The sequence below is a fragment of the Panthera pardus genome, unplaced genomic scaffold (genome assembly GCF_024362965.1).
Source record: "Panthera pardus isolate Hobbes unplaced genomic scaffold, ASM2436296v1 HiC_scaffold_17, whole genome shotgun sequence".
Lineage (NCBI taxonomy): Eukaryota > Metazoa > Chordata > Mammalia > Carnivora > Felidae > Panthera > Panthera pardus.
In genome coordinates this window covers 83,568,557-83,586,000 of record NW_026526732.1, presented here as the reverse complement: position 1 = coordinate 83,586,000, position 17,444 = coordinate 83,568,557, and the positions used below count along the sequence as shown (strand labels likewise).

Genomic DNA, 17,444 nt, shown 5'->3' with positions numbered 1-17,444 from the left:
CAACTGACTCTTGATTTTGGCTCAGGTCATGATCTTAGAGTCCTCAGATCAGGCTCCACGCTGAGCATGGAGCCTGCTTGGAATTATCTCTCTCTCCTCTCTCTTTGTCCCCTCCCGTCAAATAAACAAATAAATAAACTTAAAAAAAAAAACACACACACACACAAAACAAAACCTGCAGTGGTTTCCCACATCCCTCAGAGTAAAAGTCAAAGTCCTTATAACAGCCTACAAGTCCCTTCTTAGTGTGGTCCGTCCTTACCTCTCTGACTTCCCCTTCACTCTTAGTGATAACTGCTATTGCCTTCCTGTTCCTTGAACATGCCAGGCACTTTAGGGCATTTGCTCTAGACTGTTCCCTCTTCCTATAATGCCTTTTCCTCATATATCTAAGTGACTAACTCCTTCACCTTCTAGTCTCTATTTAAATATGACCTTCCCATTGAAGTCTATCCTCACACCTTATTTTCTGCTGCAACCAATCACCCCAACCTCATGCCAGCTCTCCCTGTTGGTCTTGTTTTCCATAGAACTTGCTGCCTTCTAACATATTATACAATTTATTTTTATATTTTATTAACTGTCTTCCCTGCTACCTCTCACTATAATGTAAACTCAGTTCATCCATGATTCCCAGGTACATACAACGGTGTCTGGCACATAGTAGGCACTCAATATCTGTTAAGTTGAATTATTAGTCTCAGTGCATACAAGTCCTGATGAACAGATTACAAGATGTTGCTCTCTGGGTGGCTGCATCCAGGACCCAGGAGGAGGGAGTCCAAGTTAGATGCCTGGAGAATTGCCAGCTTTGGGGAATTTGTGCAAAACTCTCCAACAGCAGGAATGGGTCTGCAAACTCTGAACCAAACTGCCTATAGCAGCAGCATCATTCTTGTATTCTCCGCATCTACTTGCATTTGTGTTCCCTAAGGAAATCTTTTTGAAACATTCCTGTCTGCTGTAAGACACCATTTATGGCCACCATTTATTAATCCTCTAAGTACTGTTCAGGGTAAATGGTAGAGTTTACCATTGGATGGTTCCAGTGGTTCCATTGGATGACACAGTAGGTGGGAAAGTCAGGGAACCCTGCTTTGGTTGGCTCCTGGCTGCGAAACCTACGTGAACTAATGTAAGCAAAACGGGAAAAGATATTTGCCAATGGAAGCCTAAGTACAGGCACCGATGTGCCTCACATCAGAAATTAGAGCCACGAACGGAAGGTTCCTACAGTGTTGACTTTGTTCTTTTAAAAAAACAAGCTAGAAGCGCGTCCCCGCCACTCCGAGCAGAGTCCCGGCGGGAGCCTCGGACCGGACCGCAAGGCCCTGTTGCCGGAACAGCCGCCCGCCTACCACCTGGAGGCCCGCCCGGGGGACTTCGCCCGCACAGCCACAGGACCGTCGCCGCCGCGCCCCTGCCGCCGCCCTACACCCACCCGGTCACAAGGATACCTACCCCGCCGTCCCAGGGTCTACGTTTCTATCCACCGTCGAAATGTCACCAGGTACCCTGCCCATTCCATTGTCGCTGGAGGCCGCCCCAGTCTGCAGAGTCGGGTTTGGGAGGACTTCTTCACCTTCCTGGGCATCTTCCTGGGCATCATTTTGTTCCCATTTGGGTTCATCCGCTGTTCTGCCTCCAGGAAGCAAAGATACCCCAAAGGCGGAGCAAGCCTTACTTTAAAGGGAACGATACACCGGACGTTCCTACATCCTGACATCTTTTCTTAATGTAAATGTGTACAACAGCTTTGTTTGATTAAACTTTCAGGATTGTTTTGTAAAGTGAGGTGGGATAGATCTGGCTAGTGTGAGCTGAGGTTCGTGAGCACAGGAGTCATAGCCGTGGACACGCAGCAACACTGCTCCCAGGGTAAATGACAACCCAATAAAACACTGCTTTTATTTTTTGCAGTGTTCAATTTGAGAAAGGTGAGAAATAACGTTTTAAATAAACGAGATTCATACCATTGTGAAACACACACACACACACACACACACACACACACACACTCACACACTCACACAAAACCACACCCTGGGGAAAGACTCTTAGTTGCTGACTTAATACCTGGTCTCCTCTCCTTACTATATAGAACTCCAATTTTACTTGGCCATCTGCCCAGCTAAGACATTTCTTGGCCTCTTTGAATCCAGGCATGAACATGGGACAAAGTTCTGGCCAAAGACATCTAAGCTGAGGTCTTTGGAGCTTCTAAAGCTCTTTAAAGAGTGCTCACGTATTTGGCATGTTCTCTTTCACCAATCTTTCTTCCTGCAGAAAACAAAGAAAATGGCTGGAGCTTCAGGAGTCACCTTACAAGAAAGAAAACCACACACTGAGGAGAGCTGAATGACAGCTACACTTAGGATGTGGGTGAAATTGCGAGCCTGCCCTACCAGCCCTGACCAGCTCATAGACCCTGCTTTGTGTCAAGTTGATATGGATATGAGATGAAAAGATACTTTTCCTTTTCTCAGAGAGCCAACAAGAGAAGCAGCTAACATTGCACACTTGGTATGTACCAGAAACCATTCTTTGTGCTTTACATGCATTAGAATAACTATGTGCATTAAGTATTTATACAGATGAGGATACACATCTAGCAAGGTTAGCTATTCATGGTAATCCAAGACTTGAAGCTGGATCTTCTATCATGTGTGTGATTAACTACAATGCTCTACTGGTTTCCAGTCTTATCAATTATAATTCAAATTTGAACTCAAATTCAAAGGGATAAAAGTCTTGATGAAGAGGAGTACAGGGAACATAGGGGACAGAGGGGAGAATGTCAAAGTTTCCAGCAGAATCTTGGGCACTTAACAGGGTGTCAAAAATGAGTATGCATGGGACACCTGGGTGGCTTAGCTGGTTGAGTGTCCAACTTGGGCTCAGGTCATGATCTCATGGTTTGTGAGTTGCAGCCCCACATTGCCTTCTCTGCTGTCAGCACGGAGCTCATTTTGGATCCTTTGTCCCCTCTCTCTCAAAAATAGTTTTTAAAAATGAGTATGCATTCACCAAGAAGCAGAGCAATATGAGATGTGATGAGAGTTCTTAGTTTGGATCTCAAATACGAAGACAGATGCTAAATAGGTAGATTTTCAATTATAGCAATCAATGTGAAACGGACAACGGACCTAGAGGCTGTACTGATCGCTCTTCCAAGAAACTTGACTGTACAGGTGAAATGGAAATAGGGTATTCATATTTGTAAAGTATTCATATATACACTGCTATTAACAGTGTATTGAAGCTATCCCAGTCAACATTTAATCAAACATGGAAGATAAAGTATACTGGAAAGACCATGAACTTTAAGAATCAGGTAAAACTGGATTTGAAACCTTGTGCTGTCATTTATTTGTAGCTTTGTGTAAATTGCATGCCTTCTGTGAGCTTGTTTCATCTGTAAATAAAATTCAACTTCATATAGAACAGCTACAGACTACAAATGTGATTTTGAGCATTAATACGAATTATAACAAAATTTCACTTAAATATATCTCAAATGGTCTTTATTAATGGAATAACATCACGGAATTTCTATTTAGTAACGGATACTAATCTCAAAGAGATACTGTATGGTAAAGATTAAAAAGGAGATTGGAATGAAGGTTGTTTTGTTTCCTGATGGCCACATTTCAACACTTCTAATGGACTCTGTTCCATGGGACTTTTGGATGGGTCTTGCAATCTACCAGTAACTGTTAACAGCTCTCTCACTAAATTCTTAAGTATAGCAGACATTTTCACTAAATTCTGTCCAGCAACCTCTATTCTGGGATCTTGCCCCTCGACCCCTCCCCATCTCCACTGCTAGTTACAATGCAGATTTTTAAAGTGAAGGGCAAATATTTAAACTTAGCATCAATTTAAAGAATTTTTCAAGTATCTTAAGCATTCAACCTTTTACTTTATCCCATCTTGCCATGGTAACATAGCCCAAACATAACATTTTCACATGGAAACTGTTTTATAAATTGTGTTATGTCAGAAATAGTAAAGCACCTCTCAATATTGAGATGAAGGCGATCAGAGGATATCAGGCTGTTTTTTCTTTTTACTACAAAACAGTATCTTTCATATCATGTCATAAAAGCATTTCAAATCACTTTATGAAATTTGTAATGAAAGTTAAATTCTCCTCTGTAAAATGCTGACAGATATAGCTTGTTTCAAAATATCAGTGATTGCTTTTTAGCTCCAAATCATCAAATTGGACCAAACTCCAGCCCAACTTGACTTTCTCAACATTTAGAAATGTCTGATATTTATTCCACTCCCTTCCAAAGCAGTATTCCCTGCTGTTATTAGTAATAAGATGCTGTCAGAAGTTGGGAAGATCCCTGTATTTAGTGGCAGGTTAGATGTGGCTACCAAGATCCTTTCAAACCTTCAAGATTCAAGGCTGAGACCTCTTTCATTAGGTACCTTTTGAGATAGATTTATACTTTAAGCCTCAATGTTTCCACATGAAGACTTCGATTGGCTATTTCAGATTTGACTCATTTTTTCTACATATACTTTTCTCAATTTTATGCAAAAATTGAAGTTTATAAAACCATTACTCATGGATTTCCCCTAGACTGAATTACACCTAGACTAGTGTTATAAATGTACACCTAGTAGAGGTAACAAAGTATGACTCCTTAAGTTCCCCTAGAAGATAGCTTTTAGAAATGAATTAAGTGTTTTAAGGGAAGTTACACTTTATGTTATGGATTATAGTAACATAATAGAAGCCCACTGTTAGTGTAAAAGAACAAGTCGTAAATTATTTTATAGTTTCTCTACTGAAGCCTAACTCTAAGCTGTGGAATAAATCCGATATTTGGACATATGCTAACATAGCTGAGAGAAAAAAAGAAACTCAAACCCCAGGAACCAAAAAATGACCTGTGTCCACTAACCCCAAGTTCTAGCATATCCTAAGATACAGTACAGCAGGGAGGGGAGGGATTCGAAGGAATATATGCTTTCAAGTGTTACATTCATTCACAGCTGAAAACCATCCACGGTGTAATTCTGAGCTGTTCTATTACATAATTTATTTATAAAAATAAAATTTCACCAGTATCACAATGGTATTTTATACAACCCTAGTGACTAAAGAACCATTTTTTTGCTCCCTACCTAAGAGTTACAAGGCTGATCAAAAACTGAAATTATTGGTATAATGTATCCTAAAGTGATAAAATAAGACAAAGCATGGTAAAGACTGCTTTATTGGTGGCAGTTAGTAGAAGTCAATAAATATTGTTCCCCGAAGAACTCAGTTAGGTATCAATTATTGGTCCAGAGAGAGCTGAATGAAACTGAACCAACTGCCTGCTGAGATGATAAACTGAAGTCAGTCTTGCTTCTTGGGAAATGAAGCCATAGCTAGCTGATATATGGCATATGCTGTTCCTGAAAAAGAAACAAAAAAAGAACTTACAAGAAATTCTGACATTTACATGTATAGACATAATATTCCAGCTAAAAGTTAACAGTAAGGGAAGTTTGGCATTAAGACTACTTTTATGGAAACACAGAAAAGTATTTTGATAGGTGCTGGTAAAATTTAAAATAACTTCAAAGGAAATTATTAGATACAGCACAATAATTTATTTGTCAAATTGACAACATGTAAAAAGTTTTTAAATAAGAGTAAGAACATATATAAAAGTTATTTCCATACTAAACTAAGATGGCCTGAAAAAATGCTAAGAATGATTCAAAAACCAAAAAAAGAGGTCAAGATATACAAGCACTCCCTAAAGTATATTATAAATATTAAACCAAGAAGAATGATACATCATTTTTAAATTATCAAATTTGATGTAAGAACAGCCAATAAGTGAATATTTTTAAAAACTAATTACCAGAATATCTAAGAAATAGTCACACTGACCAAAAGAATTTAGGACTCTAAAGGTCACTATCTGATTGTTGTCTTCATTCATAAATGCCTCTTCACTGTACTCAACCCAAGGCAAAGAAAGCACGTTGGTATCAGCCCGGGGACTTTGTAATTAGGGTTGAAATTCCAGCTTTTCCACAGAGGCAATATTACCTTGGATAATTAACATAATTTCTTCATCTTTAAAATGAGGACACATTACAGACTTAATAAAAAAGGTTACAGAAATCCATTTATGGGCACTTTTATCAATAAGATGAGCACACAGTAATCAAATAGTTCCCTTCCTCCCCCAGAGAGCAATCATTTAAAATCTTAACTCTGCTCCTAGCCTACCAATTTGTAATATTCCACTGCTAATACTGAACAATGGACCTGCCTAATCCACAGAAAAAACTATCAAAGCATTTTGTGTACAGTAATAGGTACTGTTCTTTCCATAGAGGTTTTGTTTCTGTCATAAACATGTATGTTCAGAGTTTAGATGTAAAGTGTGTTTTTATTATGTATCACAGTAAAAATGTTTAAAAAGCCCCTGTTATAGGAGATGGTGTAGAGAGAGATGTGTAAGGCCACCAGTAGCACACTCTGAAAGCCACCGCTATCATAAATACTCCTATCAAACTTTATTGGTTTAATTTTTTAAGACATTAAAATGCTCTTCTACAATATGTATCAATCATCCTCTTGAGTCCTTATGCAGTAAGATCTCAGATGCTGGAGACAGTCTTTCTAGTTAAAATACTGACATAGTAAAAGGAATGAAGTTGTTAGTAATCCTTATTGTTACCTATCTGTAAGTCAAGCATTCCAAATATCTTACCACCAACTGTAAGCATCATAGTGGCTCTATACAGGAGCGCATCAGCTATTCCACCCTTTAGATGCACTGGAATTCCATTATCCTCCTAGATTAAAAAAATAATAATAATTAATATATGCATCATTTGTTTTCAACTAAGTTCAAAAGACTAATCCATTCATATAAAATTAAGCACCTCCTCAAACCCCTGGAATTAAAATATGTCAATATCAAAATTAAAAGACTACAATTTTCCTGACTCTGTACCTACCACCACTAAAGTATTAAAATAAGAACTCCTAAAAATCAACATTCTTTCTCTCACATTTAATGAGATCCAGTAAAGATTTGCCTTCCAAGGAATATATAAATATTAAAGCTGTGAAAATATACTGATTGAGTTCATCAGCTGAATTATTAAAAAGATCAGGAATCCTCACACTTTTTTATTTCTTTATTTTGAGAGAAATAGAGAGCAAGCAGGAGAGGAGCAGAGACAGGGAGAGATAGAATCCCATGTAGGCTCTGCGCTATCAGGGCAGAGGTGGAGCTCGAACTCACAAATTTTAAGATCATGACCTGAGCCCAAGATCAAGAGTAGGACCCTTAACCAACTGAGCCACCCCGGCACTCCTCTCCTCACACTTTAATCATAAGGTAGATTTGGTTCAACTTACGATTTCTCAACTTCACAAGTGTGTGAAAGCAATACACGTTCAGGAGAAACTGTACTTTAAATTCTGAATTTTCATCTTTTGCCAGGCTAGCAACATGCGGTACGATCCTCTCATGATGCTGGGCAGTGGCAGCCAGCCACAACTCCCAGTCAGCCACACGATCACCAAATTTAACAACCAATGTACTTATCACCATTCTGTACCCATAAAACCATTCACTTCACTTTCAGTGCAGTATTCAAGAAATTACATGAGATATTCAACACTTTTATTATAAAATAGGCTTTGTGTTAGATGATTTTGCCCAGTTCATGTATGTGTTCTAAGCATGTTTAAGGTAGGTTAGGCTAAGCTATATCTGGTAGGTTAAGCATATGAAATGGATTTTCAATTGAACATATTTTCAACTTATGATGGGTTACTATTTTATGACCTAACTCCATCATAAGTCAAGGAAGATCTGTATAGGATACAAAATTTTATTTGGGAAAAAACAGGTATTACCACAGTAAAACAAAAAAAGCACTAATAATGTAACTACTTATAAAGGTAAACAACTCTGTCCCACCATCTTTCCTCATGAGAAAACCATTATTAACAGCATAGCTCATATTCTTAAATATTTTTTAATGCTTACGTTGTCTTACCTTCTAATTTACACACACACTTGTTTAATATACCAAATGAGATTACACTATATAAGGGTATGCTATATTCTATTTTTCACTTAATGCTGTCTTAAAAACTTTTGTTACTCCCTTTAAAACTACCTTATCCCTTTTAATGGCTACATAGAATGCCACTCTGCAAAAATATCAGAACTGAATAAGCCAGTCCTCTATTAATGGGTATTTAGGTTGTTGGAGTTTTAGTGGTATTAAAATCCTATGACAAATAACCTCTATCCTTTTCTTTATATATTTAAGCTACTGTGTCTGCAGAAAAGATTTTTAAAAGTGGTAGTCCCCAGGGGCACCTGGCTGACTCAATCAGTGAAGTATGCAACTCAATCTCAGGGTTGTGACTTCAAACCCCACGTTGGGCATGGAGCCTACCTTTAAAAAAAAAAAAAAAGTGGAAGTCCCTGATAACAGGGTATCTGGTTTATTTTTAATAATACTCTCAAACACTCTTTATAACTTTTATACCAATTATACTACTAACTATTATGTATGAAAGTACTGTGTACAAATATAACTATCTCCCATACGTGGCTTACATAGCCTATTTTAAATCCTTCTATAATTCTAACAATTAAATAGGGGGAAAAACTTGTAATCTGTCATTTTAATTTGCATTTCTTACTGATCTGTAGGAACTTTTTTTTTTTAATTTATTTTTTGAGAGAGACCGAGCATGAGTGGGGGAGGGGCAGAGAGAGAGTCACAAAATCTGAAGCAGGATCCAGGCTCTGAGCTGTCAGTACAGAGCCCGACATGGCCCTCGAACCCACAAACCGCGAGATCATGACCTGAGCCGAAGTCAGAACCTTAATGGACTGAGCCACCCAAGACACCCCTGTAGGACCGCTTTTTATACTGGGGATGTTAATCTTTTGTTATATTTTAAAATTTGCTCTCAATTTGTCACTTGAACTCATAAATGCAATTTTTGTCCTTTACAGCTTCTAGGCTTTGTAAAGACTTCCTTAGGAAGACTTCCCCACCCCTAAGATATAAAAAATACTCTCCTATGGTGACTATAACTAATAGCACTGTATTGTACACTTGAAATTTGCTAACAAAGTAGATCTTAAGTACTCTCACCAAACACACAAAAAGATCAAGTATTTGAGGTAATGGATGTGTTAATTAACTTACTTACAGTAATTATTCATAGACACATTGAACATCACACTGTATGCACCTTTTTAAAAATAAAACCCATCAGGTACAACCTAAATATATACAATTTTTATTTGTCAATTGTACGTCACTAAAACTGGAAAAATATATTTCATTTTAATATTTTTGGCAGAAGAAGCATTTATATCTGCAATTTACCTTTTAATACACAATATAGAGGGACAGAACTTTACTTTCTTTAAAATAGTCAATTTTTCTAATGCCAATTTATCGTATCCTTTCCACACTAAAATGAAATAGCACCTTTAACATATATTAAATTTCTACATACATATTTGTTCTGTTTCTGGGCCCTTTCTATGGTCTATTTGTCTATTCTTATGAAACTACCCATAGAGTGCCAACCCAATGTAACTTCTCCAAACAAAGTGTCTTTGACCTACACCTTTTCCCTCTCATTTCTTCTACTTCCCCAAAGTCCTCCTGGATATAGGCCCAACTAACTATCAATAGGCGGTTTATTATTTTGCTAATACAACAAGATGAGTAACAACCAAACATCTCCAGATTTACTTCCTATCTCCAACTTTTGGTAATTATTATTACAAGTAACAACCTCCTATAAAATATTTCAGTACCTGAAATAGCTTTTGCTTCTCTGGAACCTTATTTTCCAACTGCCTGCGTGAAGCAGTACTTATGGTCCTCTGGGCAATCTGACGAAGAGCCTGAAATAAAAAAATCCATATATACTGAGCAGATTTAGGTCTTAAAGAAACTTTCAAAACCAACTATTTTCAACTTCTACTATTACAGAAGAGGGAAACTGACAGTTAAAAACATACCCGATTTGTCAGTAACAGAGTCCTAACTAAACCAACAGCCAAGTTTTCCAACTTGTTGTCCATCCACTACTCTTTTTTTTTTAAGTTTATTTGGGGGGGGGGGGGGGGGAATATCCCAAGCAGGTTCCGAGCTGTCAGTGCAGAGCCTGATGCAGGGCTCAATCTCATAACCTCATGAACTGTGAGATCATGACCTGAGCAGAAATCAAGAGTTGGACGCTTAACCTAAGTGATTGAGCCACCCAGGTGAACCCATCTACTACTCTTTACATTAAAATTCTACAGTCTCCAAAGACCACATTCAAGGAGCAATTCATACAGTTTCTGAGAAAAAAAAAAAAAAAATCTTTACCTGAATTGAACTAGTAGTATCATATAATCCTTGAGTAAAACATACTGACATACAGATATTATGAGAATAAAGAATGGTTACAAAATACACTAAAAGTTCCAATGTTTTCATTTATAACTTTACCATGTTATTAAAAGATCTATTCGACACTAAAATAAACTGACATGATTCCTACTTAATCAAAATGCTTTCCCCATTGCATTTTTCCTATAAAATAGGGAATAATTAATGGGGTACAATTCTTTTTAAAAAGTGAGTTGCATTATATATCCAGTTGAATTAAATAACGAAACAAATATGCACTCCACATTCCAAAACAAACCATATGTTGAGAGCTAAGTAAAACCTTATTGAATAATTACAAAAGAGAATGGTCACTGTTACATTTTCCTTCTCTTTTTCGAAATTTTGGGAAATTATTTCACATGCTCAAAGCCGATGGATGGGTGAAGGACACTGCAGGACCGCCTGACTGAAGCAACACTACACTTTCAACCATGACGGCTCCTGAAGTCCCAACAGAAACTGAATGACTTGCTTTTTAAACCGCATCCTGATGCTCACAAAGCTCAGAAACGTTGAAACTTTAGGCCTTTCAACGTACCAGTGAACATATTTCTATCTGAAGCTTCCGGGTATCAGAAACGTCCCACTTGGATCTTGAGTTTACTCATATCAAAATTAGCGACTTCATCAATAACCCATAGGGTTAGAGGTGACCATTAAGAAACCAAGGCTGTCTAACCCACCATCCTCTGGTCATTTCCCCAGCCTCTTCATTCCCTGTATCTACTCAGCACAGCCGGGAGCAAGAGGAATAGTTAGAAGGTAAAGTAACGTCAGGCGAAAAGGACACGGACCAAGGTGACCTCAGAAGCCGCCTTCTCCCACCCTTCTTCCCTCTCAGGAGAGGTTTTTCAGTCATCCCTTAGCCTCCGCTCCCAACCTTCCCGCCCCACATCAAGAATGCAAGCCGAGAAGCTCCTTACCAGCAGATTCCGCAGCATCTTGGCTCGGCTACTACCCACCAACCGCAACAACCGAACACCAGGAACGAGAACGGCAACACCGGAACCGGAACTGCCTTCTGGCCTTGCGCAAGCGTCAGGGAACTTAATACTTCGGACGGAGGAGGGGCTTGAGCCTCTAACCATAGAGAGCGAAAGACAAGCGAGAGCGGCCGTACGGCTGTGGCCGCTCTAGCCGACCGGCCGTTTCCGTTCCTTGCTCTCGTTCCTAAGCTGGCCGATGCTATTCAGGGGGCTGGCTCCTGGAGCTAAGGCTTGGAGAAGTAAACAACTTTTGAGACCGGAGAGGCAAGGAGTGAAGTGTTACGTACTTTGTAACTAGCTTAGATGAAATTAATGTGAGACCAGGCTATCATAGAAAATTAGTATATTTTGAACGAGAAGGTATTTTAAAAACTTCTGAGCAAATTTTGAACCATTGTTCAGATGCTGAAAGAACACTGGGTTGGTCTAACTGTAAGCTATGAAGCTGGATGCAATACAAAACAAAAAGGTTAGCTCCTCTTACACGGATACAATCAGTTTTTTTCCGTAGAAGAAACTTTGTGAGGGCGTTATTGTTCCTTGTGCTGAGAATATGCTGTAAAGAGCTGCGTCGGGATATCTTCTTGTACCTTTGGATGCTGCACAACTCCCCATGCAAGAAACGCTTCCAGCGTCCTGAAATTGTGAAAGTTGTTCGCTCGTTTCTCCGTGTCTGGGGAAAATGCTGAAAAGAGGGGAAAATTTTTAATTGTGGGACAAGAAATGGGATGGCACATCGGTATTCTTTACGTCTTGCTGTCCCAGGGCACTTTCCATGATTGGAGTTGCTAGGCAGAGCAAATATTGGATAGGCTGCCAGTGTACCTTGCTTCTAGCAGTCTTGCCTAAATAATGCCACTTACAGAGATCTTTAGTCTTTGTGCCCACCGAGTGTGTATAAATGTAAACATAAAAATACTTATTCTATACTAAAATAAATCTTCCCACCTTTTTTAAACAAATTTTTATAATTATTCCATTGTCATTTCAAATAGAAAGTGGATGATGTATGGGTTCAGCATAGGTGAAATGTGTAGATAAAAATTAGTAATATCAAAATCACTATTCCTTCTAATCTTTTGGGTTAGATCCACCAAGTTATCTGTGCTCAGTCTTCCTCACCAAAGTTTGTAAATACCCAATTCATCCCTTCTCTAAATAGGGACCGAAAGTTTCTGGCTTATTCTCCCTTCTGCATTATGCACTGTGATGGAATCCTTGAGGACAATTACCAGGCACCAATAGCTGGACATACAAATTTTTAAAAAGTGTACTCTGAACTTGTTAAAGCTGTATGTGCTCTCTTACATTTTCTCCATCTAGACAACTAGATTGTAAACCTCTCAAGAACAGAGATTATTGTAATTTTTTACCAATCCCCTGGTACTGCTTAAAGGGTTAAAGGTTAACCAGCAGATGAATTAATGACATATATTGGGTGATTGATAGATCTATATATTGGATAAAGGACATTTATGGCTCTGTCCAAAAAGAACCAAAGATTCACATAAAATAGATTCTGAAATAGATGCAGATCCTTATTTGTATGTTACCTAGTACAATTTTTCTTCCCTCTTTCCTAGATCATTCCATCAGCATATAAGCATATTCCCATATTAAACAAGCCTTTGATTTCAGTTACCATACTATTTCTTTTCAAAAGAAAACAGATTTCTTGGGGCGCCTGGGTGGCGCAGTTGGTTAAGTATCTGACTCTTGATTTTGGCTCAGTTCATGATCTCACGGTCTTGAGATCAAATCCCCCATCAGCACAGAGCCTGCTTGGGATTCTCTTTCCACCTCTCTCTGCCCCGCCCTCTCAAATAAACAAACAAACAAACATTTAAAAAATAAAAATAAAACAGATTCCTTTATATTTGTCTTCTTCTCTTCCTCTCCTAATTTTTTAAATTCCATTTTGGGTAGGCTTTTATGGCTTTTCCTAGGATCCCCAATAGCTTCTACATTATTGAATAAACTGTCAACCTCAATTTTCATTTTTTCCATCTATCAGCAACTAAATTTAACATAATTGATCATTCCTTCACAATATGCTTTGTTTTTAATTTGGAAATAAGCCACAAATGCCATACAGTATAACATACAACATGTATGTACAGTTTCATACATGGTCCTCCATCCACTACTCTTTTGATGGTTTTCCATTTCAGTAGTGTTTTTAGTCTCCTGAAACCTCAAACTCTCAATCTCTAAATTTCAGAGTACCACCTTTACATTCATCCCATCTGTGATTTCATCTGCTGCCATGAAATACCATTTGTGTGCTGGCAAATTCTCTAGCCTGACCTTTCCCTTTGACTCCAGACATCTCCACTTACATGTCTAATGAGCGTCGCAAACTTATGACCAAAACTGAATTCTACTTTCCAGTCCTTTATTTTCAAGGCTTCTCCTCTGCAATTTTCTTCATTTCAAGCCCCAAACTTTGACTGTTTTCTATCATGCCCTATAAACTAATCCATTAGAAAATTCTGTTGAATACATACACCTTCAAAATATAATCTGAATCTGACCGCTTTTCATTTATCTCCACTGCTACCACAACTCCAGGCCAAGCCATCATCATCTCCTGTTTACATTACTGCAAAAGCCTTTTCAATTAGTTTTCCTACTTGTACTTTTACACTCAGTCGATTTTCCACACAGCAATGATCCTTTTAATGATATAAGTTAGATAATGACTGTTTATAACTGTTTTCTTCATTGCTGTACTTGCAGCATCTAGAATAGTAACTGGCAGATAGAAAATATTCAGTAATTATTGGTTAAAGGAACAGTATGCTGCATAAAGAATGAACTTACTGGGAATAAAAATTCAAAACATCTTTGATACTCATTGTGCTACTTTCAAACAGCTTTTAGTCCCAGGATTCCTCACTCATTGTCTCCTTGCTCCTGTTCTATAAATTGTGATTATCCTGACAGAAAAATATACCTGAAATTTGCCTGGATGCCTATCAAACTTTATTGGATCATCTCAAGCACACTTGAAATTTGTTACTAGATTTGTAAACTCATGCTCTGCAGCAGAGCAGAAGAGTTCTTTCCTTTTTTTTTTTTTTTTTTTTTTTTTTTTATTTTGAGAAAGAGAGGGAAAGAGAGCGCATAAGCACAATCGGGGTAGAGGCAGAGAGAAAGTGAAAGAGAGAAACTTAAGCAGGTCCCATGCCCAGGGCAGAGCCTGATGCCAAGCTTGATCTCAAGACTGGGATCATGACCTGAACCAAAATCAAGAGTCAGATGCTTAATCAGCTGAGCCACCCAGATGCCCCAGAAGGGTTATTTTCTAAAGTTTCCTTTCCAAAACATCAGCTTGAGTTTCTTTGTAATATTAGAAAATTATTGTTAGATTATTGGGAATGATTAGGAAGTATTTCCTTCAGAAGGTTTTTGAACACTGTTAACAGAACTGGCAGTACTCTATTTAGATATATAGATGGATAATCTGAGGTAAGTAATGGTTAACTAAAGCCTGAGATAAGTTTGTGTGAAAATAATTCACAATTACTGATGTAAAGTTGCCAAATGACATAGTTACTCCATCTTTCTTTTCCTTTAGAAAACAAACAAGATTACAACCCTTACTTTGATCCTGCCTATAGCATCTATAAATTTAAAAAGGAAAGCCAGAATAGTGTTTTGTGTAATTGGGATGTGTGTTTTAATTCTGGAAGCATGCTTAATCCGTTTCCAGTTTTACAAAAGCAAATATAGTAGAACAGTTTCATGTGAGGTTTAACGTACAAAAATTACTAGTCAGATAAAAGATAGCACATCACTATAATTCCATATGTTCTCTGATTACAGCTAGGAATCATGAAACACTTGGCTATCACTTAATTGCTGTATTTATTATTAAATAATTTATGTAATTGCAAGCCTTGTCTTTTCATCATTAAAGTTAAGGGGTGGCTTGGGACTAATAATCATCTCTGGCTCTAAAATCCTTTTGTATGAAAAAATAATATATACAATATATGAATGAGTTCACTCCTTGTTTAACAATAATTTATTGACCATTTAATATGAATCTAACACTTTGTAAGATGCTCTGGGGAAAACTTTTTAAATCCCTGACCTTCTGGAGCATAAAATCTAATTAGGAAGGTAATAATAAACACATAATAATAAATCATGATGTGGACATGAATGTGAGGTTTCTGACTTAACTCTTAAGATGGTTGACCATACCATTCACTATGTCAAAAAATGTAAGAGAAAGCTAGCTAGAATGGCTTGGTTTCTGTTTGGGCCTTACTAAGCTTGAGAAATCCAAGGACAATCCAAGAGATCCATACTGAACAATCTAGAACTCAGAAGAGATGTCAAGGCACAAGAAAAGATAAAGAAACTAGTGCAAAGATGGTGGTAGAAGTGATTAGGAACTTATGATTGCTCAGAGAGTATAATCTCAAAGAATTCCCAACATTTTATATGGTGAGCATAACCAAAGGATGTATAAAGGAGACTAAAGACAGGTAAGTATGAAGAAAATCAGGAGTTACCCACAAAGCCACATGTTAAGAATGAAGAGGGAAGGATGGTGCCAAATTATCAAATGGAGCAAAAAGTTCAAGGGTGAGTTTACTTCCTGTGACAAAAAAAGGGGGGTGAGAATTGTTCATTGTCATTTTTCTATACTTTCTGTTAAGTATTTGTCATCTATCACTTCCCTTATTCCTCAAAACAAAAATCTGTCAAGAGGGTATTGAAACTCCCATTTTACTGACAGGAAATGATAAATGATTTAGGAGATAAAATAATCTGAAGGTACAGTTTACAGACATAAGAGCCAAGTCAGCCTCCTTCTAAGACCCATACTCTTTCTACTGTATCTTTCAGACAGAGATGATAGTAAACAATACAGTGTGACTGTGAAATAAATCCTTAGCTAAAACTGAAGATGACAAAAAATATAAATTACTCTTTTACAAGCTTTGTTGTGAAAAGGAAAGACAATACACCCCAGGGATTACTTCAGACCATTAATTCAACTGCAATTAACATGTATTTTTTTTAATTTTTTTTTTAATGTTTATTTATTTTTGAGACAGAGAGAGACAGAGCATGAACAGGGGAGGGGCAGAGAAAGAGGGAGACACAGAATCTGAAACAGGCTCCAGGCTCCGAGCTGTCAGCACAGAGCCCGACGTGGGGCTCGAACTCACAGACCGTGAGATCATGACCTGAGCCGAAGTCGGACGCTTAACCGACCAAGCCACCCAGGCGCCCCTAACATGTATTTTTAAAGCCATTCTTTTCTGTATTTCTGTTCCTTAAAATAATGTGACACACAAATCTTGATAGTGAAAGTAATATACAATGAGTTCAATCTTCTTCATTACCCTGGATGAAAAAGCTTGTCACACATCAACAGACAAGCTCCCACTAATATCACTTACAGTAAATAACAAGTTTATCTTTTAATATTTTTAAAAATGCTACAAAAGCACCAAAAGGTACTTCAAGGTGTTTTCTGGTTTTAAAAAAGTGGATGGCCCCGAGTTTATCTCTTCTCCCTTTCACTTTCACTCCAGTAACATGAAAGGGAATTGAAAAAGTAGGAGGTATTGATAGGCATCATTACCTTAGATGAATCTCAAAGGCATGCTAAATGAAAGAAGCCAGATTCAAAAGATTAAATATGGTATAATTCCATGTATGACATTCTAGAAGAAAAACTATGGGGAAGGAAAAGACATCAGTGGTTGCCAGAGAAATAATGAGTATAAAGGAGTAGTGTAAGGGAGTTTTGGGGGGTAGGGGTGATGGTATTGCTCTGTATCCAATGGTGGTTACACAAATCTATGCATAAGTTAAAATGCACAGAACTACACACACACACACACACACACACACACACACACACAAAAAGTAAAGCTTACTTTATGATAATGTTTCTACCTAATTTTTTTTTCAATGTTTATTTATTTTGGAGAGAGAGAGAGGGTGCCACCTGGGGAGGAGCAGAGAGTGAGA

General features: G+C 37.8%; 1 protein-coding gene and 1 pseudogene across 1 annotated transcript; one reads left to right on the top strand and one right to left on the bottom strand.

The window, feature by feature from the left end:
• The window catches only part of LOC109263226 (brain protein I3-like), an 18,868-nt pseudogene extending 16,864 nt beyond the window's left edge, over nucleotides 1–2,004 (top strand).
• Nucleotides 2,005–5,216: 3,212 nt separating this feature from the next.
• LOC109263306 (cytochrome c oxidase subunit 7A2, mitochondrial) lies at nucleotides 5,217–11,511 on the bottom strand. Its single transcript, XM_019442678.2, has 4 exons — nucleotides 11,382–11,511; nucleotides 9,834–9,923; nucleotides 6,735–6,819; nucleotides 5,217–5,418 (listed from the first exon to the last, which is right to left on the bottom strand). Exons 1-4 carry the CDS (start codon nucleotides 11,397–11,399, stop codon nucleotides 5,360–5,362), a joined length of 252 nt encoding a protein of 83 aa, XP_019298223.2. The 5' UTR covers nucleotides 11,400–11,511; the 3' UTR covers nucleotides 5,217–5,359.
• Nucleotides 11,512–17,444: the final 5,933 nt, after the last annotated feature.

Coding starts and splice junctions, on each gene's coding strand:
- LOC109263306 (XM_019442678.2), bottom strand. Junction 6,820..9,833: donor AGAAGCAAAAGCTATTTCAG/GTACTGAAATAT, acceptor TTTTTAATCTAG/GAGGATAATGGAATTCCAGT. Junction 5,419..6,734: donor TATGATGCTTACAGTTGGTG/GTAAGATATTTG, acceptor TTTCTTTTTCAG/GAACAGCATATGCCATATAT.